General features: G+C 36.5%; 3 protein-coding genes across 3 annotated transcripts in view; 2 read left to right on the forward strand and 1 right to left on the reverse strand.

The window, feature by feature from the left end:
* Positions 1–489: 489 nt before the first annotated feature.
* On the reverse strand, positions 490–9,997 carry LOC125229762 (PRADC1-like protein). Its single transcript, XM_048134700.1, has 5 exons — positions 9,777–9,997; positions 9,383–9,519; positions 8,831–8,946; positions 5,269–5,394; positions 490–3,812 (listed from the first exon to the last, which is right to left on the reverse strand). Exons 1-5 carry the CDS (start codon positions 9,871–9,873, stop codon positions 3,641–3,643), a joined length of 648 nt encoding a protein of 215 aa, XP_047990657.1. The 5' UTR covers positions 9,874–9,997; the 3' UTR covers positions 490–3,640.
* Positions 9,998–10,394: 397 nt separating this feature from the next.
* On the forward strand, positions 10,395–13,473 carry LOC125229668. The gene is made up of 4 exons (XM_048134569.1): positions 10,395–10,514; positions 10,748–10,939; positions 11,721–11,881; positions 12,960–13,473. Exons 1-4 carry the CDS (start codon positions 10,500–10,502, stop codon positions 13,231–13,233), a joined length of 642 nt encoding a protein of 213 aa, XP_047990526.1. The 5' UTR covers positions 10,395–10,499; the 3' UTR covers positions 13,234–13,473.
* A 4,057-nt stretch (positions 13,474–17,530) lies between these two features.
* Positions 17,531–25,223, forward strand: part of LOC125229852 (endoribonuclease Dicer) — a 101,936-nt gene continuing 94,243 nt past the window's right edge. Inside the window, exons 1-4 of the mRNA XM_048134791.1 lie at positions 17,531–17,569; positions 18,913–19,039; positions 19,532–19,659; positions 20,293–20,406. Of these exons, the coding sequence (XP_047990748.1) occupies positions 17,531–17,569; positions 18,913–19,039; positions 19,532–19,659; positions 20,293–20,406 (408 nt within the window). The remainder of the gene's footprint in view (positions 17,570–18,912; positions 19,040–19,531; positions 19,660–20,292; positions 20,407–25,223) is intronic.

Genomic DNA, 25,223 nt, shown 5'->3' on the forward strand with positions numbered 1-25,223 from the left:
CACCAAACTGTTTTCATCTTATTATAATGAAATTTTTGGTATATGTAGACATATTATATGTACATATTTTACATTCAGCTTAAAACATACAGGAGAAAACGTTTAGTGCCAAGTCGCCAACTACTATTTCCATAAATTACTTTAATTTTCGCACTAACAAAATGTCTACCAAACACATTATCATCTGTATTCCCTATTTTTGAAGTAACGTCTGATAAAAATCTTAGAACAAATCAAATTACTATTATACTGTAAACATTAAATAAATGTCATATACAAAGAAAAAAAATCACATGTGTTGATTCAGTTAGCAGGTCGAACTAGTTTCGGTTCTACCTCAGAGATGGCCGGGGGCGCCATAAACCTTCGGTAATTGTGTCATATACTTGGAAAGTTTGACCCTTGCTTTCGTGATCCGATGGCCGAGTGGTTTTTACAGGCATGCGTCCGGTTAACGGAGTACGCTGGTTCGATTCCAGGGGACCGATGTTTGAATCTCGAACGCATGTTTCGCCGTTCGAAAGTCGTAGCATTACGTCGTTTTCCACAGACTTTCTACGGCGAATTCATGCGTTCGAGATTCAAGAATCGGTCCCCAACTCGAAACACTTGGAGGCCTAGCTTGGTCGTTTTTTCTTTGTAGTTATATGACATTTATTTAATGTTTAACGTTTGATAATTAAATTATATTAAATAAAATTATAATAAAATTATATAAATCAATGATTTATGGCATACCTCGGTTACATCAAAACAGCTAAATTGTCATTTTATTTGTTGAATTATGAATTTACTAAAGTCGGTTGACTTTTCGGTTCCGCCGTCGTTTGACGTTCGACTTGATGAAAAAAACATTTACTTAGTTTTTTTTATCTGTGAAAGTGTTTACTTACCTATAGGTACTTACCTCAGAAAAATATGCAATGCAAATAATAACGCTCGAATTTCAACATCCACTCGATTTTCAAACTAATCTCCTAGCTAGCATAACGCAAACAATATAAATTATTGACTAGCAAACTCAAGTTATTCTAATACAGGTCAAACAAATACATATTATATTGTATAAGATAAATGAGCTTTGCACATGTGTGTTTGCTATAATTAATTACATTATCATTAATAATTAATCTGGAAACTTTTTTTGTACCCTTCCCGTCACTTTCATAAACACTAGTAGTGCTTTTTCCGCACTAGTTCACAAAGTATATTCCTATTTTGAATTAGCCAGAATTATTGTAAATAAAGGTGTGGCCGGTATTTTGTAACAGCACATTATACATTTTAAGGGAATGTTATAATTAACAACCACATTAAAGGAATGCGAAGTTACCAATTGAAAACAAAGACTTTAGTATTTTTCAAATAAAACGGATAAAAAACTGAGTAGAAAGGTTTTAGGTACCATTGCGATTATCAAAACTTAATTAGTACCATTGGTACACTACACTTAGGGCCGGTTGCATCAAACCGTCTGACACCGTTAAAGCGTTCGTTAAATTTTATTGTATGGGAAGTTCCATAGACATCTGCTGTGTGACGATGATGTGTCTGTCAAATGTGGTTGATGCAACTGGCCCTTAATGACTGATCTCTAATGGAAACTTCTCAGCAACGGCCAATTTAAACCAATTTTAAACTAATTACGTAATTTTTGACATCATTCCATTTGTAGCTTGAAAAATCTTGGGGTCTGTAAATTGCATGAATTTTTAACCATTTTTGTGTGTCATCCACAAAGAAGTGTGGCTCGGTTCGTATTGTCGTACCACTAACTAAAGGATACATTTGTCAAAAACAAACTCGTGAGAAACACGATCTATAATTATGAGCAAAATGTTCTTATATTGATATAAAACATAGTAACTATCACCTTTATCAATAAATAATCAAATAAATAACAGATTGACCTATTCCAGATAGGTAATCCAGGTATACACACTATTTTATGTAGATGACGGTACACAGGTATCAAGATTGCTTACTTTTTTTTTTATTATTATTATAAATGGGCTTACTCTTGACCACAGACTAGCCAAAGGCAAAGACGTGGCCTACGATGGAGTGAGCTCGCCCAGAAGATGCCTGTTCACACTTGATTTGAAGGTTGCCGGGTTATATGACCTCGTATTATAAGCATAACTTGATTAATACAAGAGAATAAATGTTAAAATTATAATTTGTAATTGTCATTTTGATACTTCCAGCCAAGATGGAGTCTTAAATTACTGTACGTAAACGTCTTAACCACTAAATTAAAAATAGGAGTTTTGAATGATTCACGGTTAGTTTCACTGGACGTATATAATAGTACTTAGGCCGATAGTCCAGGATCATATGTTTATGATAGAAATATGATCATAGGCAACGTCGTCCTTTTTCTTCACGTTGAAGAAAAAGGGAGGCATACAGTACAGACCTATGATCAATTGATCATACTTCTATGATAAACATAATGATATTTAGTGTACTTTCAGCCTTACACTTCCCGGGATATAGACCGTCGTATTGCTTTGACATCCATCCATCTTCAGTAACACGTGATCATGATGCATGTAACTGCGTCGAAATATTGGGAGCTCGAGAAAGACAAAAAGACAATCGCGGTCTATTATTCCGGTCAGTATGATACTAATTGAAAAATATTAAATTTGACGACTTAGTGTAGGGATAAGCACTGTCACTATTTTTGAGCATTTTTTTATAAAGTGATTTTTGGATTCACCTAGTTTGGTTAGCTATAATATTATTGTTATGATTGTTATGAATTTTACATTAAAAACTTAAATTAGTTTATTGTAGGCCCGTTATTACGAGTGAGAGCTATTCGTGATAAAGTTTGGCATAACCACAAGAAACGTCATTCCATGTGTCACGGCCCGGGAATAATTAATACAAAAACCTCGGTAAAGAGTACCGTTTTGTACCACTTGGCGTTGAAGCTCTAGTTAGACCAGTGTACTCTCAACGCGCACATTGATTTGTAGCAATCGCTAAGCGTCTGGTTTAGGCTTGTGTAGGACATGTACTAATAGTACAAAAGACACGATTCCCTACACTGTACTAGACCGAACGACTCCCAAATGATTCTGCTCTCTAGGACATTTAGTACATTCACACACGCGCAATAGAATGGGAGCGAAAGGAGCAACGAGCCGAGGAGTGAAAATGACAGAAAAGCGATCCGTGAGATCCGACCGCAACCGAACTAAAAGCGACTGACTCGGACCGAGAGCGCGCGAAAACGGCCGATCAGCTCTCGGCTAGTACGAGCAAGCTTTGCTGTACGCCATATGCACAATTTGTCTCTCGCTCTCTCGGTGTACTACTGTCCTAAATGTCCTAAAAGAACGAACTAGTACACTTCGGAGATCGTACTAGTTGGGAGCGATCTTTTCAGTGAACGAGCAGGCACAACTCTAGTCTGGTTGACGTAAGAGCTGGCGACTAGTTGGGCCAACATATCAGCATTTGCGATACAACGATAAAATACAGATGCCGCCAGCAGCCTACTTTGTTTCAATATCTAAATAAATGTATTGTAAAATCATGGCATAAGTAGTGAACAATTTAGCTATGACTCCGTCTCAAGTGTCTCAACATAACATATCATGATAGTATCTTGTATACTAACTAAACTTTACCACGCGATCCAAGGAGGCTGGTTAATTTTGCTAATAGGAACATGCGTCATATTGACGGGGAGGTTGACGATCGCGTGGCTCATTTTGAGCCGCCGCAACGTCCTTAGTATGGTGGCGCCACTGCGGCCTAGCAGGAAACCTGCGGGGATGTTTACTTCTGTATCCATCCTGAAAAATTAAATTAAATTATGTAGCAAACAATGTAGGTATAAGTGTTTAATAGAAGAAAATTAGAGATTTTTAAGGCCCACTTGCACCAAACATTTAACTCGGGGTTAGTGGACTGTCATCTGTCAAATTCCATATAAAATGGTGGGTTAACCCTTGGTTAACCAATTTTAGAGCTTGGGCGTTCTGGCGTCTGGTGTGTTCGCAGATGGGCAAATCAACTTTTTGACCGGCATTTTTGGTGTCTCTGGCGTTACTCAAAATGTCTCTGGAGTTACCAAGAAATCGAACTTCTAATGAACAAAGTTTCAGTTTATTGGATCTAACAGTTAGGTGTGTGAACAGGGTAAAGTGAAAAATACCAATAAAATTCATTATTTAAGGGTGTAATTTTACAACATGTTAAGAATGTGCGGACAGATTTGAGTCGGTCAAAAAGTTGATTCGCCCAGATATTTGAGAGTGGTCCTTCACGCGTACATGCACTATAAATAGTAGGGCATGCTCCCGGTATTCCCAGTTCTCGATTTCCCGGGAAATCCCGGTAACTTTATGGTGACGAAATAACCGGGAATTTAGGCACCGGTTCAAAATTTCCGATTTATTATTTTTTTAGTTGCATCTGCATTTGTGCGATTTTTAGTATTTTCTTTTTTCCCGTGGGTGTCGTAGAAGGCGACTGTGGGATATGGGGTAAATTGTGGCGTAGGCGAGAGGCTGGCAACCTGTCACTGCAATGTCACAGTTTTCGTTTTCTTTCAACCCCTTATTTGCCAAGAGTGGCACTGTAACTTTAGCAGTTTCATGTGCTCTACCTGCCCCTTTATGGGAAACAGGCGTGATTGTATGTATGTATGTATGTATGTAAATAATTAGTAAAGTTGAATCTGACAAGATAAAGATGATATTTATTGCAAATAATGCAATTTTGCAACATTGCTTGCAAACCATGGTACTATTGTACTTGCTTATATTATATGTATAACGTAAACAAACCACAGTAAGGTATAGGGCAAAACACACATACAGATGGAGAGAGTGATGCCATAAGGGTTGTTTTTGAATCTTTTTGGTATGGAACGCTAAAAATACTATGAACCGGGAAAGAACCGTGACTCCCGGTTCCAGTCCCACATAGAAGCGGGAAATGGAATTCTTGGAACCGCCTCCGGTTCTGCATGCAGTAATCAATAGTGATATCCCTCATCCCCCATTGAAGTCTCCCTACTTATCCATGGACTCTGAGATGGATTTTGGCGCCAGCCTGTTGAGACTGCACGGGCCTAACACGAACGAACATTCACTATGGTGACAATAAAGCGACTGACGTGACGTCGTCACTTTCCATCAGGTGCGACTAAGGTCTATCACTGGCCAGTTTATAATTTAAAAAAAAAATAGATTTTTTTTTTTTAAGTGAAAAAAAATAAATGTTAAAATGATGATGATATCTTACCTGTCATCCACCATTTCAATGAGATGGTCCATGGAGTCTTCCCACTTGTCCACAGACTCTGTGATGATCATCGCTCTGGCGCCAGCCTGCTGGGCTTTCACGGTCTTGAATACGAATGAACATTCACTGTAAGTAACAACACAAGTAGTTATTCAAATGAGAAAATGGTTATCCGAGTGATCTTCCAGAGCTAACACATGATTGGCGCGAATTTATTTTAAATATTTCCCCACGACATCACAAATTACTTACTAATTTTATTTGGACCATTATGGCTATAGATAGCTACCTACCTACTTCAGCTGATTAGGTACCTACTGAATTATTTTTACATCAAAAAGTAAAGTTATTGTTTTGCCAAAATTTTTGCATTCTAATTATAGCGGCATACGAAAACAATCTTACCGCCCATAAAATAAATTGGCAACAGTTCACTTCTATCCTAATTAGTCAACTTTTCAAGCAACAATAAATACATAATTATGTATTTTTTAACCGCCGCCTCAAATCTCTCAAGGAAGGAAGGTTCTCAATTCGTCTGTTTTTTTTTTTTTTTTTTTTTTATGTTTGGCTTGGGACTTTTGGATGCTCGCTATGGTTCTGGCATCCGCAGAGTCGCCATTATGTTAAAAAATTTTTTTCGAAGTCAAAGTCAAAGCCGTATACCTATAACAATATGCAATTAATTTTATCACAAATCTATTACACACACGTGTCGAAGTTCACAGTTGACGCGATATGCATAATATATACTATATTACCTACGATTTACTTTACTATGCATCCTCTTTGATACTTGTGTTTTGTTTGACAGACTGACTACTGACATCAATCCATACTATCCATCCATACTAATATCCATACTAATATTATAAATGCGAAAGTAACTCTGTCTGTCTGTCTGTCTGTTACGCTTTCCCGCTTAAACCACGCAACCGATTTTGATGAAATTTGGAACAGACAATCTTTAGACCCTGAGACAGAACATAGGCTACTTTTTATTTCGAAAAAAAGGGATGAAGGGGTTGAAAAAGAGGTTGAAAGTTTGTATGGGATTTCTTAATTTTAAAAGATAAAACCATGAAACTTTATATTTTAGCACTTGATAAGAAATCATTGAACATCTTGATAACGGATAGGGATAGGGATAGGGATAGGGATTGGGATAGGGATAGGGATAGGGATAGGGATAGGGATAGGGATAGGGATAGGGATAGGGATAGGGATAGGGATAGCGATAGCGATAGCGATACGGATACGGATACGGATACGGATACGGATACGGATAATATGGGTATCGTTAGAGGGATACGGATAACGGTCGGCGGTCTCTTACAATCAATGTGCTCTAAGACGATCGTTGTTTGCTTGCTTGAAGATTACGTTTGCGATAAGTATAAGCAAAATGTAAAAATTTTTAAGGGATAATAGAAAAAAGTACTTTTTACCCACCGATCATAGTGTCGAAATACGGGCTATGTGGGATGTTTATAAAGGTTTCCCCAGCGTATATAGAATTACCTACGCTGTGGTCGATGTGTAATATTTCTACAATCATTGCAAGCAAAAGTATTATGTGCAATCGAAATAATCGCAGCTAAATATACCTACAGAGAAACCTAAGGATCCAAATGAAAATCTTAATGAATACTTTTATTACGCGGGCGAAGCCGCGGGTAAAAGCTAGTTTCAAATAAAAATAAAAACACTCGAGTAATAAGTTGTCAGTTCAGATGAAATATCGTTTACGCAATTTGTAACAAAATTTTAAAATGAATAATTTTACGACTTGCGAAATTAAATCCTGATTAGAGCCGTATCAGGAATTAAAATATGATGAAGAAAAGTCTAGTATATTTTGCTCTTTATGTGATGTTCATTTCAAAGCCGGAAAAAAGTATTTATTGCTAACCATATTAAAAGTGTATCCCATCAAAAAAACTGTGGTGAATATAGTTTGTTGTTAGATTGGATAGAGATATTGTTGTTAGATATTTTATTTCCAGGCTTTGACTTTGACTTCGAAAAAACTTTTTAACATAATGGCGACTCTGCGGATGCCAGAACCATAGCGAGCATCCAAAAGTCCCAAGCCTAGTTCCACGATATCTCTGTCGTTACTGGACCGATTTTGATTTTTTTTTTTATTGAATGTATATGCAAACAGATTCAGATTGGGCCCATTATTCTCAGAGCCCAGTCCTGATGATGGGATCCTGGAGAAATCGAGGGAACTCCTCAAATCTGAAAGGCACACGTATGGTGATTTTATTATTATTATTATTTCGTTTTAGACAGGCAGCTGATGCTGGTACGTCTAAATCATAGATAATCATAGATTTTTGTGTTTTTTAAGGAACAACATGCATTTACGTACGGAACAGTGACATTTGGTGCAGTGGAACTGCTGATGATGGTCAGAACCGAACTCCTCAAATCTGAACGGCACGCTTATACTGGCTTTGGTATTTTTATAAGAACACCATGCACTTACGTCCAGAACAGTGACATTTGGTGCAGTGGAACTGCTGATGATGGTCAGAACCGAACTCCTCAAATCTGAACGGCACACCTATAGTGACTATGGTATTTTTATAAGAACAGCATGCACTTACGTCCAGAACAGTGACATTTGGTGCAGTGGAACTGCTGATGAAGATCAGAACGGAACTCCTTAAATCTGAACGGCACACTTATAGTGACTGGTATTTTTATAAGAATAGCATGCATTTAAGTTCAGAACAGTGACATTTGGGGCAGTGGAACTGCTGATGAAGATCAGAACGGAACTCCTTAAATCTGAACGGCACACTTAATATAGTGACTTTGGTATTTTTATAAGAATAGCATGCATTTAAGTTAGAACAGTGACATTTGGGGCAGTGGAACTGCTGATGAAGATCAGAACGGAACTCCTTAAATCTGAACGGCACACTTAATATAGTGACTTTGGTATTTATATAAGAATAGCATGCATTTAAGTTCAGAACAGTGACATTTGTTTAGTCATATTTGTTAAGAATATTGAGTTTTCAAGTCAAATTTTGACAAGCTTCAATTTCTTATAATCGGATTCATGAGGGATTGAGGAAACTCCTCAAACCTTAACAGTATACGTATATTTATTTGTGTTGCCATCAAATAATTAAAGCATTAAAAGCAATATATTGATTTAGACTAACACGATTTGCACTCATAATTTTAGAACAAAACGGGACTTAATCGCGTAAACACTTACATTTATATTAGGCCCGACCACGAACCACCACCAACATAATGTGATGTTCGAAACGTCGGGCCTAATATAAATGTAAGTGTTTACGCGATTAAGTCCCGTTTTGTTCTAAAATTATGCATTAAAAGCAGTTTTAAAAAATACCTACACATTTGTACATAATCCAATATTCGCAAGCTTAGAAAAAAAAAAGAAGCTTTCACCAGAACCCCAAAGGCGGCGTTTTTTTTTTCTTAAATATTATTTTAACATTCCAAGCATCCACTTGTCCATTTTTGAGTTCTAATACATTTGGTTGCATTCAAAGGATCAATTATTGGTACCTACCCTCTCTCAGACAATGCAATATGGCCGGTAAGCTCATCTGTATTCAAAATATCTGAGCAACTATGGATGGGTTTGGTTGGCACCAAACGGGCATTTTGAAATTGAAAGCTCTGGTTCTGAAATTAAAGAAGAGTAACTTTAGAAATAGATAGGTACTTAATACAATGGTTTATATAATATAAATACTGCAAATTGAATAAACCAAGCTTAGGAGTTTTAATGTAAACTGAATTATCAACTTCATTTAGAAAGGATGATAATTATGTATAACAAGGGCAGATCCAGGGGAATGGGTCATAAGGTCTTTTTTTTCAGAGGTAGAGGTAATTGTCATTGGATACTGCCAACCGAAAAAAGTATCTAAGGATGGGTATTCATATTATACATGTGGCCTAAGGACTGAGGTATTGATCATTAATAAAAATATCCATGATTCATGTATTTCAAGTTGTCAAATAATTTAAATTAAACATAACAAAACTCGTAAAACCTATTTCAAGATATACTTGTTTTTTCTAGAAATAGGACCGATAGTAACATAACAAAACTTACAAAAGGTGCTCCAAAATCCTTAGCTGGTCGGATGCGAAAGGAGTAGCTCAACTCGGGAGGATCCACAATCTCAAAGAAAACATCACCAGCAATGATGTCAGCCGTTGAAGAGCCATCATAGAAGTGAAGGTCATTTGCTTAAATACGTAAAACAAGAACATTATTTCCCTTATATTTAGCATATCAATTCCTACGGCTCCCAACGTTTCGATATCTTGTCACGCAATTACACAAAATATAGGTACTGGCAAAATCTTAAAATACATGGATTATAAAGTTTTTCATAAGTGTTAATACTGGACAAATAATTAGTCTGTTACAAAATAAAATCCACATTCATTATTAAAACCACTGCAACGAAATAATCCTTAATATCATAGAATACTAAACTTACCACCAGGTGAAACATAGGAAGTAAACAGGACTAGCATTAATAGCAAATGTAACATGGTGAAGGACTTCCAGAAATTCAACATATTAAAAAACAACATTGCCGATTGTTGTTTGAAACATAATTATGTTATTATTCAAGGAATCATTCGTAATTTGAGATGAAAAAAAGAGTGGATTCTTCGCCTGCAGCCAAATTGCCACATACGAACTGACACACAGAAGCTGTATTTTTCTATATTTTTTTCAATGACCAACATATAGTCCAAACGATGGGAAGAAAGTAACAAATGAACCGTAGCAATAAATTAAAACACGAATGAGGGAAGTGTTTCAAAACCTCTAAATCGACATAAGTTATGAAATCTCTTTTCGCACGTATATTTCACTACGTTTTACAGTACTTCACACATATATTATGGCCCTTGAACTTTGAAGTTTTAACCTGACAAGGAATGTATTAGTTTGCGAACTTGTGCGGAAATTTCTAATGTATTTTTACCCTGATTTTATGTAGTCAAAATGTACATTGGTTCAAATAGGCGATACGGACCGCTGTTTTGCAGGAAAAAAATGGGGCTGTTATGTGTCAATGTCACGCAAGTGTCAAAGTCATACAAGTACAAGTAAAAAAAAATAGAACAAAACAAAACCTACAACATGTGTGGCATTTAAGTTTCCTTTTCTTAAGTGTTTCAAATAAAGGGAAGCCTTTACAATAATTAACATGGATATTCCTAGCGTAAGTATTTTTTTTGTAGCTACATTGTTTTCAGATACTATAAACAACAATTTAATAAAGTAGGAATTAGAACCATATTTTTTTATTATTACGTATCTCTACTTAACAAATAAATATTGCTACATTCATCTTGACCACCTTGAATTAGTTTAATTCAGAAACTCAAATCCCAGTAGATCGATGCTCCTATATTAATTTGTTTATCTATACACCATCATTTGGTTTCATTTCAGGTCCCTCTAGAAGGCGCCACCGTAAAGTTTAGACGCGCCCAAGCTTCACGCCTGCGGCATCAGCATAAACTATTGCTACATACATACAAATGTCAGAGAGAAGAGGCACGGGCTAAAGGCGAGAGCTACCGATGTAGAGTTATGGGCTGCCAAAAAATGAGGGGACTTGTTGACCATATGGTGTCATGTCCAGTGAGTAGAGTTGTTTTAGTGGTTTTACCCCTATATTTCAAAAATGATGTATATTAATCCATACTAATATTATAAATGGGAAAGTGTATATGTCTGTTTGTTTGTCCATCTTTCACGGCAATACAGAGTGACGAATTGACGTGATTTTTTATGAGGATATAGTTGAAGGGATAGAGAGTGACATAGGCTACTTTTTCTCTCTTTCTAACACGAGCGAAGCCGCGGGCGAAAGCTAGTAACATACCACTTTGTACCTTAATCTTGCAATAAGTATGACCGACGGTGTGTGGGTGTTTTGACCATATTTCAGGAAACATTTACAAAATGTTGTTGTTGTTGAACGTCCTAGGGCACCCCATAGGTGCATAGGGCCTCCACAAGATCCTTCCACGCCTTTCTATCTTGAGCCACCGCCTTGGCCTCGTTCCAACTCAGTCCGAACTCCCGCAACTCGTTCTCTACGCTCCGCCTCCAGGTGTGTACGGGGCGTTTGCGGGCTCGCTTTCCTCCTTGAGGCCGCCATTCAAACGCGATACTGGCGCTGTTGGTAGCTCCCCTCCGAAGGGTATGACCGATCCATCTCCATTTCCGCTGAGCCACTTCCTGTGCGATCGGAGGTTGATTTACAAAATAGTAATGCATATAATAGGTTTTCTACAAACCTTCTAAAAATCAAATTTTGTGTAGAAGCTTTAATATATTATTAGCTGTCCAAATGTGAACACTGAAGGCTAACCATGAAACTTATCCATATTCTCATAATGCATGTATTCCATTACAGGCTGATAAGAAATGTTCTTGGCCATCGGGTTGTACATCTTTGAGAAAACTGATGCGGCATTATTCAAAGTGCACCAGGGAATACTGCCCAGCCTGTACACAGAAGACAGAGTGGCAAATGACTGTGACAGAAGAAGAAAGAAGCGAAATTGTTGATCTACTGTAAGTTCTTTGCAAATTAGTCTTTTCTATTATTGCAGGTCATATTGTAGCAGGTCATTAAAAATAATTCCTGAATTTTCATTATTCCAAAAAAGAGAGTTACATTTTATATTTAATTCCATGCCATTTTAGTTTCGAAATTGATGGGTGTAAGAATGAAGAAGAAATAATGTTGACCAAATCAACCAGATATCACACATTTGTTAGGTTAGCCTTATTCTTCCCCCATAAGTAAAAAAATAGGTAGGACTTTAATTAGGACTGTTTTAGTCTCAAAGAGGACAAGGAGATCATTTTTCAATTTTTACTTTCTTGACCTGTTCCGTGCTTAAGACGAATCGATTCACTGAAAAAAATAACTGAAAAAGAAATAAAAAATCGCTTACTTACGCGACACGCTGCGCTCAAAGTGAATCGATCAGGTGCTCAGCTTCTAAAACATTTAATTTATAATAGTAAACGAACGGTAAAACCGTTTTCTAGAACGATATTTTTGATTAAAACTTACAAAAAATTCCAAGAATTAAAGAATTCTAAGAATTTTTTGTAGTGAACCGAACGTTCCGACAAACAGAACGCCAATGCTGAAACATCGTTGCCGTCCCTACGGCACGGGTCGCCTGGTGGAAGGGGAAACCTGAATCGTAAAACTGGAGTTGCAAGTTGTTTACAGGTGTTCAGCTGTAGGTACCTGCTGTGAACCGCTACGCATCTACAAGCAGTATCGCTGTCTCTCAATATATTAAATAGGCTTCAAATAACGGTACAGAAGCTTAATGTAGCATTTTCTTTTATGAAACTCAATCTGTGTCTACCCACCAGACCCACCTATTAACATTAACTTTATCAACAATTGTTTTCATAGCGAGCTAGTAAGCTATGAGCTATCGGCTATAAAACGAACAAAAGATAAGCACTCCCGTGCAAATAAAAGAGACACGGCGATTTTCATAGCTCACCGCTGGGCGAGTAACTATAATCATCGCCGTATCTCTTTTATTTACACGGGAGTGATTATCTTTTGCTCATAGCTTACTAGCTCGCGGAGGGACCAGTGGCTAACAATGTTTCTTTACAGGGTGAATATGGTCCCAACCACAAATTCGTTCTTTACCATGTGGTTTATGAAGAGTCGCTCCAACTTTCCCACGGAATCATACTTGAAAGTAACAGAACGCTTCGCCTACATCACGGCTAAAAGCAGGGACGAGTACTTCCGCACACTGGCTGTGTACAAATGGAACATAGAAATGGAAATAATGGAGATAGAGAAAGAAGTTCAAGAGTTGGCGAAGAGACGGGATGAAGTAAATAGTGAGCCGGAAGAGCCAGATGATATTGAGCCAGTATGAAACATGATAAAACGTCCACTAGATGGCGTACAGCCTGCCAAAAAAGAGTAGAAATTCAAAGTGGCAACATCCCTCGTCGTGTCAACGTGTCATCCCTTTCCTTGCCAATACGTGTGAGATAATTTTTAAGAAAAAAAAACCGCCTTCCTTTGGGGTTCTGGTGATAAATACTTTCAAATGTTGGATTATGTTATCAATTCGTCTGTATATTTTTTAATGTTTGTTATTCGATATCTCCATCATTTCAGTTCCACTGCACCAAATGTCACTGTTCTGGACGTAAGTGCATGCTGTTCTTATAAAAATACCAAAGTCACTATAAGTGTGCCGTTCAGATTTGAGGAGTTCCGTTCTGACCATCAACAGCAGTTCCACTGCACCAAATGTCACTGTTCTGGACGTAAGTGCATGCTGTTCTTATAAAAATACCAAAGTCACTATAAGTGTGCCGTTCAGATTTGAAGAGTTCCATTCTGACCATCATCAGCAGTTCCACTGCACCAAATGTCACTGTTCTGGACGTAAGTGCATGCTGTTCTTATAAAAATACCAAAGTCACTATAAGTGTGCCGTTCAGATTTGAGGAGTTCCATTCTGACCATCATCAGGTGTTCCACTGCACCAAATGTCACTGTTCCGTACGTAAATGCATGCTGTTCCTTTAAAAACACAAAAATCACCATATGTATGCCTTTCAGATTTGAGGAGTTCCCTCGATTTCTCCAGGATCCCACCACCAGAACTGGGTTCTGAGAAAAATGGGACCAATCTGTATGCATATACATTCAATAAAAAAAAAATTTTTCAATATCGGTCCAGCCAGTAACGACGGAGATATCGAGGAACAAACATTAAAAAAAAAAACACGAATTGAGAACCCCTTCCCTTGAGATTTGGAAGGCGGTTAAAAACGAGACGGCACGACGATGTTGCCACTTTACTAATTTCTACTCTTTTTTGCCCGGCTGGTGCACAGAAAAACGGCGCACGTGCGCAATCGACATTTTGATTTTTAAGTAAATCAGTTAAATCACTCATCGTAGCGGACGGCCTTATGTAACGCGTATCGGCGTTTTAATTTTAAGTGTTTATTATTAAGACAATGTAAATAAATTAAATGATCCAAAATTTTATTGTTATTCATTTTATACACAGAAACGAAACGAAATTTTATTGAAGCCACGTAATAGATAGTTATTTGTTATACATGGGGGCAAAGTTGTATTTTAACGCCGAGTGTGGAATTGAAAAACGAGCAAGTGAAAGGATTCTATAGTTGAACCACGAGCGAAGCGAGTGGTTCGAAAATAGAATCCTGAACTTGGCGAGTTTTTCAACACACGAGAAGTAAAATACATTTGCACCCGTGTGTAACACAAAACTTTTCCCCTCACTATAGGAGGAAATTACAACGCAAAAAAATGCGTTTATCACTGCTTCCAGTAGTCCTTTTTTCGTCGCATTGGCGTTATGACTTTATAACTCGGGCAATTTTTTAAATAAAAAAAAAATTGGTTGTCTGTAAAGTCGGTTTACGGACGGTAGTTTGACGTGATAACGTCAAACATTACCGTAGTATAGATTAAAAGATGAGAATTTCAAATGCAAGAATTACTTACCTACCTCTATATTGCCGCAATTGTATTGAAAATCACAATAACATTTCACTTCACTTTATAAATATTTACGTTCACGTGTATCTTTTATGCTAGGCTGATCGAGTGGAAGGGAGATAGATGCAGCACGAACCGAAATGAGCCGATCATGCCTCTCTCTCGTTCGTGCCGCGCTCTCGCTTGCGGAACGGGACAATGACGTCATCTTTTTCGGGCATGCAGCCCGTAGTAACGAGTTAGAAAAAAACTAAGTTAAAGATGTTCCAATAAACAGGGAATAAAATAAAAATTACATGGTTTCCTGAATCATCGGAACATTCGGAACAACTGAACCCGCTCCCTTGTCACACTTCGTCGACCCCTTCTCCACCCTTCTCTCCCCCTTAACATGTGACGTAATTTATGGATGAGCCCTTAAGAAGATATAAAGGCCGTACTAAAGTAAAATCCATAATTCTACGGACCAAATTGACAAGTAAGTGTGAACGAATGTTGCCACAGTTTGGCCAGTGTCGTTCTTATCGATATTAAAATTATTATTACATCGTAGATTTAAGGTGCACCCAGACGGGACAATGAAATTGGCAATTTGATCGGCTAATTTATATACCAACTTTTCTGTGATTTCGACAGATCAAAAGGTCTGTAGACCGCTAATTAGAGATATTTTTTTTATTTCGAAGCAGCAATAATATTATTCGAAAATTATATAGATATTTATGATATACTTGCCATAGCGTGACAGATAATTTATTATGGTCGGACATGGTATTTTATTTTTTACCTACAGGCTCGGAAACCTTTTTATGTTTTCAAACTAGTGGGTAAAAATGCATGGTATCCATCCACTACCTCGAAGATACATAGAACAAACCAAAATGTGTACCTCTTATTTGAAACTCATATACTTATTCTTGATTTAAACTTGTCTGTTGTATGTACTTTACAACTTGTCGATATATTGTTATCGACATATACCCTTCCCTATTTTAATTTTGCTGTTCCTGGTATCATTTTACCTGTCAGTCATTTGTCAATTTAGTCCGTAGGATTATGAATTTTACTTTTACACTTATTGAGGCATTATAGTACCAAATACTATGTAAACTCTACGAGTTAATACGTGCAGCTCGGTGCCAAAGTTGGCAACATGCACACTAGCGCTCCTAGCGGCATGAGTTGATCAAAATAGTTTAGTTTCATACAGCATAAAATTAAAAAAAATTACAAATTCTTATTTTTTTGTTTTATTCCGTCTAAAAATGTTAAAGTAAATCAAGGAATAGCATTTTCTATTTTAATTTACTCAAATAAAAGTCTGAACAACTACTTTGATCAACTCGAACCGCTAGATGGCGCTAGTAAAATTGTTGCCGCTCAATTGTATGGGAAAGAAGCTGCACGTATTAACTCTAGAGTTTATATAGTATTTGATAGTACATTACGATACAAGTGCGTAAAAAGGAAGTTCGAAACGAGTGGCGATAAATTAAAACACGACCGAAGGGAGTGTTTTAAATCGACACGAGTTACGAATTTCCTTATCGCACGTGTATCGAACGACGTTTTTCAGTACAGATGGCCCTCCGAAGTACGATACACGTGCGAAAAGGAAATTCGTAGGTCGTGTTTTAATTTATCGCCACTCGTTTCGAACTTAACACACGTGGACACACTTTTTGACCTAACTACACAATCTAGTTTAATAATTCTAAATCTATGATGAGTTCAGACGGGATATGTTCTGTCAAAAAGTCGTATAAATTAAAATAATTAATTTTGTAACGAGAACAACACCGAACGACCACGGGCGCGCCATCTGTCGCAGCTGTGGTGCTTTACTCAGGCCACACGCTCGCGCGCAGCTCGCACCCCGCGCCGTTACAACCATACCGAGCGCATCGATCAGCCGCTTAGTTCCTACGCGCGCCAATAGATGGCGCTCTCGCTCTCTTGGGGAACGGGACAATGACGTCATCTTTTTCGTGCATGCTGCCCGTAGTAACGAGTTATTAGACGTTATCACGTCAAAAAACTATTAGACATAGATAATTTTGAGAACTACTAATTAGTATATTTTAAGATTAATATCGAAGAAGTGGGATTTTTGCCGAATACCGACACATACTGCATGCATATTGCATCATACAAAATGGCTTCTGTAAAGTGGGCTTTGACCGGGATATAGTAATGTTCTAGAATATAGGTAGGTATAGATAAGTACAGGAAGTCTACGTGCACCTATAGAAGGCCACGTGTAATGTTGTCTTTGGTAACGGGAATAACCGTGAAGTAAAATAACTTAAACGCCCAGTTTTACGTACTTACTGTTGTTACATATTACAAATAATTACAAATTCACGTATGGTTATCCTCATAAAGGTAGTAGGTATAACAGTGAACGATATTTTTTATTTATTTTGTATCAATAAAATTCATATGTATTGAAATATGACCAAAATAACAGTTTGAAACGTGGACCGTTCAAAATCGGAAGCGCACGTAGAACGGAATGGCAATACATTTTTACTGCAATGATACCCACTTTTTATGAATACCCGTGATTAAGGATATTTTGTTTGGAAAGCTACCTTTCGGATTTCTGGCTCAGCTTAAAAATGGTGATGACTAATGGATTCTTAAAATAAATAATTTATTTTCATATTCATATACGAGTATAAATGTACCTCTATGCTGTGCGCGTGCTGGCAGCCAGACCGGTATGGATATATGATATGGATGCCGGTGCCAGCGATCGTCTTTTGTAATATATTTTTTCGGTTTCTGTTAATTATGTCAATGAGCGACAAATGTTTTATTTCGCACACCTTTTGTAGATAATATGTGTAAAAGTAAATATCCTGTGCTTTTTCCGTTTGTGCAGGCGTAGTTGTACGCCATATTTATATTATATGGTAGGTATACTCTGTCAAACAAGTCTGTCAGTAAATAAAATCAAAGAAAACTATAGGTATCCTTTTCTCTAGCACCCTAAAGAAAAGGATGCATATACACCGTGTTTCACTTAACACTAAAAACCTGAAAACTGTTTGTTCAGAATCGAGAGTAGAATCGATTGAGCTATATCTTGATGGGGGTAATATTTTTTTGTTTTAATTTGTATTATTAGTTATTGTTTACGTGCCCATTCTACAAATTTGTAATACAACATTGTGCATATCATATTGTTAGAGGTTGTATACCTTTTTCAGTATTTAATGGTATTAATACTGGCTGGTTACTTGGACGATTATTTTTTTCATAAAGTTTATCATAAGTCATAACAAATTGAACTCGTACCTAATTACAACCTTGTCATTTTGAATTTTAGGTTTAAATTTGCTTACTGAGTCACCTGTCCAATTTGAAGTTTACTGTGACACAGGTTAAAGTGCTTTACATTGACATAGCTGTCTATTGGTAAACCTTATGTCGTTGCAGTAACGTACACAATTAAACAGTTTGAAGGTTTATGATGGTAGCTAGCAATTATTTTATTGAGTGTAGAGTTAAAAGCCGAGTAGAGCTGCACAGAAAATTTAAAACTCAATTTAAAAAAATAATAATCATCAGATTAAAAAATGAACATTCTAGATACGTTTAAAAAAATAAAAATCAGTTGGGGTGTCTGAGCTTTTGAGTGATACCGGAAACACCGTGTAGTTTTCTTTGTTCTTATTTACTGACAGACTTGTTTGACAGAGTATATATAAATTGTACAGCTGAAGTTTTTAATGTTTTATTTACCGTTGGCGGCCCCATCACCTATAATAAGTCTAGTGAAAGTAACTATGAATCATTCAAAACTTTAAGGTTGGTTGAAAATATTTAAAATAAGTAATATTTCAGGTGTTTGGAATGTTTCATCTGGTATCCCACATTACCAGCTGTCAACTGTCAATACTGTCATAATGTAATTTGCAAATCGTTTTCGTTCCATTTCATTGTGTCTTTATCAGTCACACAGCGTTTACCTTGCCCAGGAAGAAATTGTGAATGAAATTGTGAAATACATTAATAAAATACGATTTGTTATACCGGTGTTCGCCTTTTTGTGACATAGACATTATTGTTGTACCGAGTAATTTGTGATACAAAAAATGGAAGCAGACAATTTCATATCCGGCCCTATCAAGCGCAGCTTGAAGAAGTGGCTATCAACAAAAACACTATTATTCATTTGCCGACAGGTTTGTTCCGAAAAAAAATGTCTATTAATAGCTTTAAATCTGTAATTATATATCTTTCAACATTCTAATCAGTTTGACTTTGTATTTGTTACTTTGCGATATGAAATTGTCATCATAAAGTTTGTAAATTTTAGGTTTACATTTGATAACTTAATTATGTAAGTTCTGTTACCCGTTTAAAAGTATAAACCTTATCGTCTTTTTAAAGTCCTAAAAATTCTGCATAAGTTAAAAAGAAGATGTTCAGGATGGTAATTTTTGCCATAATTACAATAAGTACCTGACTAGTTATTAATACTGTATGTGTTCTCTATGAACAATGAAATGGTTTTTGTCCTCTAAAAGAGCCAATTGTTCTCACTTTGTTTATATTTCTTACGCAATTTTCTTGAATGGATATGAAAGCTATAAGTTTTAAGTTTTCGAAATAAAATTATGTACATCATTAAATAATATGACAAATACATGTTATAACAAATTATAACACTGCAGGATCAGGCAAAACTTTTATTGCCATCCGTCTTATCACCCGGTTTCGGGAAGCGCTACAGAAGCCATGGGGTGCGGGAGGCAAGCGGACATTCTTTCTTGTCAACACCATACCGCTGGTAAACCAACAGGTAAGATATGAATCTTAATAACAATTATAACTCTTGGTTTGATTTTATATTTAAAAGGGTAGTATCCATAAAAAAATAATCCTAGTCTATTTTGATCAAAGTTATGGCTTTTATAAAAAAAAACTTTTTAGATAATTTTAAATAATTAATATGTAAGTTAAGTGTTATCCATCTGTAATAAGGATGATTTTCTGTTGGATTTTAGGACCCTTCTCTTTTGGAAAGTCGCATATTATAATTAGAACAAGTACTTGTCTTAACCAGTCAGAACATGTTGGAAAACTCTGAGTCATAAGTGCATTGTTACATAACTCAAAATATGGTGCAATATTGGTCTGATGCAACACTGATTTGTTATGTAACAATTTTAAAATACCTACAGTTTAAATTTGCAAAAGGGAGGTTTACTGTTTTCATTCTTTGTATTTTGTTTCGGCATGAATGATATTTTTTTCCGTAGCATAGTTGATAGGCTCCTAGACTGTGTTTTAGAAAGAATATAGGTGTTAGGTGATCCAGAAGTGCTGAAAAAGGTTGCCAAATACATAGTACATCTGTTCTGGCAAATAGTGACACATTTAGGTTTGTAGGTATGCTGTATGCAGTAGGTACTTATGAACAATATGTTTTCAGAAAAAAGTAATTGAAAATATCTGTCCTGTCAATGGAGTTGGTGCGTACAGCGGAGAAGACAGGGTAGACTATTGGAATAAAGACAAATGGGATGAGGAGCTCTCTAAAAACCAGGTAAGAGTACCTACTTAGAATTAAACATACATAATGATTTTCAGTTTGTTCGGTGCTTTGTTCACTTACAGTACAGTTTCTTACAGCTCATTTTACTTATAGCTTCTGATGTAAAACAGATCTTGCCCAAAAAGTACTACATTGTAACACCCTTGTACCCCCCTATGAGTTATAAATGTGAGAGTTAGTCAAGTAGAAATCATCAGGTTTAGAGAGCTTGATACACGCCACAAATGTTTATTTTATTATTAATTATGGTGCCTAAATCAAAGAATTCCTGTATTTGTTAGTAGTACCATAGAATAGGCTACTTGCCTCCTAGTCAAATCAGCTTCTTTTTAAGAACTGTCAAAACAAATTTGAACGACTTGTTAATATGGAATTTATATGAAATCGAATTGTGTGACGTCACGGTCAACTCAGTTACTTTATATATGTCTACCTGACTTATTAAATATAAATTGGATTTAAAAATAACTTCTATCCATGTTGTTTTTATAATTATCTCATGCTTTATTGCGTGCATGGTACCTATAAAATATTTTATTTTAACTACAGTAAAGTTCTCTATTAACCATGCATTGCAAGTTCATATTAAACTTAAGAAAAATATCAAAAATGACGCGCGTTATATTACTCCGTGCTACGAACGTACGTACATACGCACGGATATAAATACTAGGTACTTATTAGTACAGTGCACACGGAGCGATTGTTTATAAAACGGTGTTTCATAAACACTCTTAGTGGTTCACAAAGGAACTACGCTTTTAAACGGCAACATTTCCGGGTAATCTGGGTAGGTACAATGCATTTAATGTACAGTCAACAACACATCTACAAATTGCCAAATATATGTATACACACCTTTATGTACAGGTAATAAAGTTCCGTATACATATTGTTTGGCACTTTGTATTGACAGCTGTGTTGTTGACTGTACCTACTAAGTACGTATTAACCCTTTAATCGCCGCAGTCTGATATAGAAGACAAACAATATCCAGCTCATTACAATAAGACTTCTTCGTATAACGTCGTACTATAGCGGTTAAAAGGCTAGTACGCATTTGTATGATGTATCTAGACTAGAGATGAGCCGAATACGGACTTTGCCGAATACGAATATTCGGCCGAACATTCGGTGCAGCTGTTACCGAACCGAACATTCGGTTCCGCCATATTTTAAATCCTGACTTAGAGTTAAAAACTTTTCAATGATTGGTAAGTAATGGGTACTAAGGCTCTTATGTTCCTATAATTTAGTGCATAAGAAAAATTTGGGTTTGTATCTTAAGCTACGTTATTTTAATTTTTAACATAATTAATTAATTATTGTATTAGGTACTTATATTTTAACGCATTTTTAAATCCGTTTGGTGGTTTCTTAGAATGCTGAAATAGGATGTCATTATCCGATGAATTACGAAAAAACTTATGCTATTATTTACTTTGTTTATTCGGTAAATATTCGGCAATATAACCGAACTATTCGGCCGAATACGAACATTGACAAACTTGCCGAATATGCCGAATACCGAATATTTACCGAATATTCGGCCCATCTCTAATCTAGACTATGAACTATATTTTTTTCAATTTGATTGATTTATTTAAGTAAAACGAAATTTATCATATTTTGAACGTAGATGTGAGATTAATTATTGTACCTAAATTACAATTTATCTTACTCACTTAATATGAGTGGATGTTTTATGCGACAAAGACATTTCTGAATACAAGCGAGCAACGAAATGTTAACTACATTTCGTTGCTCGCTTGTGTTGAGAAAATGACAATGCGTATACCGCTTAGTTTACCGCCTGAAACGGTCAGTAAATTGATTGTTAAAAAATAAAATTTTGAAAAAACCTCCGACCGCGACACCGTGGACCGATTTTTATGAAACATGGCTAAGAACACTCCCGACTAATTTAGCCTTCAAACAAAAAAACTAAATCTAAATCGTGAAATAAAACTATGGAAACGGATTAAATCGCGTATAATGAATTTAAAATACATCCCGACGTTTCGAACTCTTTACAGCGTTCATGGTCAACGGGTGACTGAGGAAAAATTACAATGTGCAAAAGCTACCCTCATAGAAGAAATATTAACGAACCATGACCACAAATAATATAGATTTCTAAGGCAGGTTCACACACTATTAATAAAGCTAGTTATACAATATTCAAAAAATTTACCATTACTATGAAAAAAAAAAAAACCAATTAATATACACAAAATTAACAAAGAACAAACTGCAAATGTCCAACACCATACAACACAAATGCCTCACAGCCTTCGTCGTGCTTGTTCCATTATCAGATGTACTACTGGATCCCAAGCCGGTGGTAGAGTAAAACCATCTTCTCTGTTAAAGTTTGGATATTTCTTGATCTCAATGGCTTCTCGCAACATTTTTCCATAGTTTTATTTCATGAGTAACTATCGCGGTAACCGAAGACAATATTAAATCTAAATCGGTTCATCCGTTCGGGAGCTACGATGCCACAGACAGACACAAACAAACAGACAGACGCGTCAAACTTATATATCACCCCGTCGTTTTTGCGTCGGGGGTTAAAAATGGCGAGCACTAATTCTAGTAACGCTGATGCTTAACTGATTACGCAGGTACTTACCAAATCATCAAAACTGATCACTAGCTATTATTTTATTTTATACCTCGACTGTTGTGTAAAATAAATTATCTATATTTCTCTTATTAGTTCCTCTTCTTCTCCTTCTACTTAGCACTAATCCGGGCCTTTGCCGGGGAGCGATTTCCGACTTCGTTTTCTCGACTATACACGGTCATGGATGGGCATCCTCTCGAGTCCGCTTTCACAACATCGAGCCATCGCGTCTTGGTTCCCGAAATCCTCCTTACAAACAAATAAAATACGCACTTCACTCAAAACTAGATACAAAGCGACTGCATTGTCTAGATTCGCGTCGACCACTACCTCTGGGTACCATAATGGTCGTCCTTCGAACATTAGAATAATACATAGTCAATCAACGTATTGTTACTTCCCAATTTGGAACCTTTTTTGGGTTGGTATTCTGTACTAACCGCAACGCTCATTGCTATTTATTGAACGTTAGCGTCTTAGCGCTGAGTGAGTAATACTATCGTACAGTATGGCCACTCCCGCTCCCCGCTGAAAGTGCCGCCCACTCCCTCTCGGTTACCTCACAGTTACCGCCTGTCAAAAACGCGAACAGTCGACCTGTCATATTTCACTCATACAAGCATATTATTGCATTCACCTACATGAGCTTAGACCTTACCTACACTCTAAAAAATTAAGACCAACTAAGAGCAGTTTTCTCTTAGTTGACGTTAAGTTAATTACTACAATTACGATCTTATATAATTCAAATAAAGCTGATTACTAAAAACAACAAGGGAATGTATGATTGAACTAATAACTTAGGTGTTTTGTTATTCCTAACCATTGTACACCTTGAATCAATTATGAACTTGTTAGGCATAACTATGTAACATAGGTTGATTCAATCCTTAGTTGAACTTACTAAGGTAATTTAGTTAACATAATTATTTTTCATGGAATTATTGAACAAGATCTTAATCGATTCAGTTACGTTGCAAAAGTAAGAGCAATCAAAATTACCTTATTCGATTTGTCTAAGATCTTATCAGGCTCGTATGGAATCAAGATGCTTGACTACGACTATCAAAATATTGATAGGAACAACCAAATTTTTTTTAGAGTGTATATAGATATATGTACCTAACTTTCAACTTCCTGAAGTAATGAAAACATCACAGGATGACACACTCATTTTAAAGTCGCATCACATAGGTAGGTACTTAGATAGGTACATATTAGATAATAAGTACAATCGTCGTAATCGACTTCTTTTTTTCTAGGAACATCTAAATAAATGTTACAATTACATCCTGTTTATCCTGTTATCTTAATGCTGTTAAAACAGATAATGTTTGTGTTTGGTAGAAGTCTAGTGAAAAAGGGTATTACTCAAATGGACTTTGTGAAAAAGGTCACAAGTCTCACTTGTGAAGTGAAGGACTTGTGACCTTATTCACCGAGTCAATTTGGGTTATACCCTTTATCACTAGACCCACAGTTTAATAAGCCCTTTAAGTTTTTATTCTACTGTCTAGGTTTGGCCTTTCGCTTCAAATTTGCGCTTTCAGTATTACATTTTACTAAGTGAAAATGAATTTTAAGAATAATTATTAGATTATTACTCGTACATTAACGTTAAGTAGGTAATGTGGACCTACTTACTCATCAGTGGCGGCGCGTGAACATTTTTGTTGGTAAAGCCGGAGGGGTTTTTGGGATCTGTTTTGTATGGACTTCTACAGATACAGTGCAGAATTTTAGGGAACCCATTGGGAATCGAGTTGAATCGACGCTACGCCACTGTTACTCATCATGTACTACTTATTCATCATGTCGGATAGGTACCGAAACAAATTGAAATACTATCTACTATTACCTATGACATATGGTGCCGAGACATGGACGCTCACTAAAAAGGCTGTGCATAAGATACGGGTAGCACAGAGAGCGATGGAGCGCACCATGCTCGGCATTAAACTCCAAGATCGAGTGAGGAATGTCGAGATCCGACGCCGCACCAAGGTGCGGGATGTGGGTGACGTCATTTCCAAACTCAAATGGAATTGAGCGGGGCATGTTGCCAGGCAGAGTGATGGCAGGTGGACCAAAATGTTGACCGAATGGTGGCCGCTATCGGATGTAAGAAGCGCCTGGCATCCGTTAGCTCGTTGGGTGGACGAGATTCGAAAAACTGAGG

Source organism: Leguminivora glycinivorella, chromosome 9 (assembly GCF_023078275.1).
Source record: "Leguminivora glycinivorella isolate SPB_JAAS2020 chromosome 9, LegGlyc_1.1, whole genome shotgun sequence".
In the NCBI taxonomy this organism is placed as follows: Eukaryota; Metazoa; Arthropoda; class Insecta; order Lepidoptera; family Tortricidae; genus Leguminivora; species Leguminivora glycinivorella.

Bases quoted from the DNA above. Each gene is read 5' to 3' on its own strand.
- LOC125229762 (XM_048134700.1), bottom strand. From the start codon at position 9,873: ATGTTGTTTTTTAATATGTTGAATTTCTGGAAGTCCTTCACCATGTTA. The intron at 9,520-9,776 runs GTAAGTTTAGTA...TACGTATTTAAG, and splicing joins TTCCTATGTTTCACCTGGTG to CAAATGACCTTCACTTCTAT. The intron at 3,813-5,268 runs GTAAGATATCAT...TTAATTTTTCAG, and splicing joins ATTGAAATGGTGGATGACAG to GATGGATACAGAAGTAAACA.
- LOC125229668 (XM_048134569.1), top strand. The intron at 10,940-11,720 runs GTGAGTAGAGTT...ATTCCATTACAG, and splicing joins ACCATATGGTGTCATGTCCA to GCTGATAAGAAATGTTCTTG. The intron at 11,882-12,959 runs GTAAGTTCTTTG...GTTTCTTTACAG, and splicing joins AGCGAAATTGTTGATCTACT to GGTGAATATGGTCCCAACCA.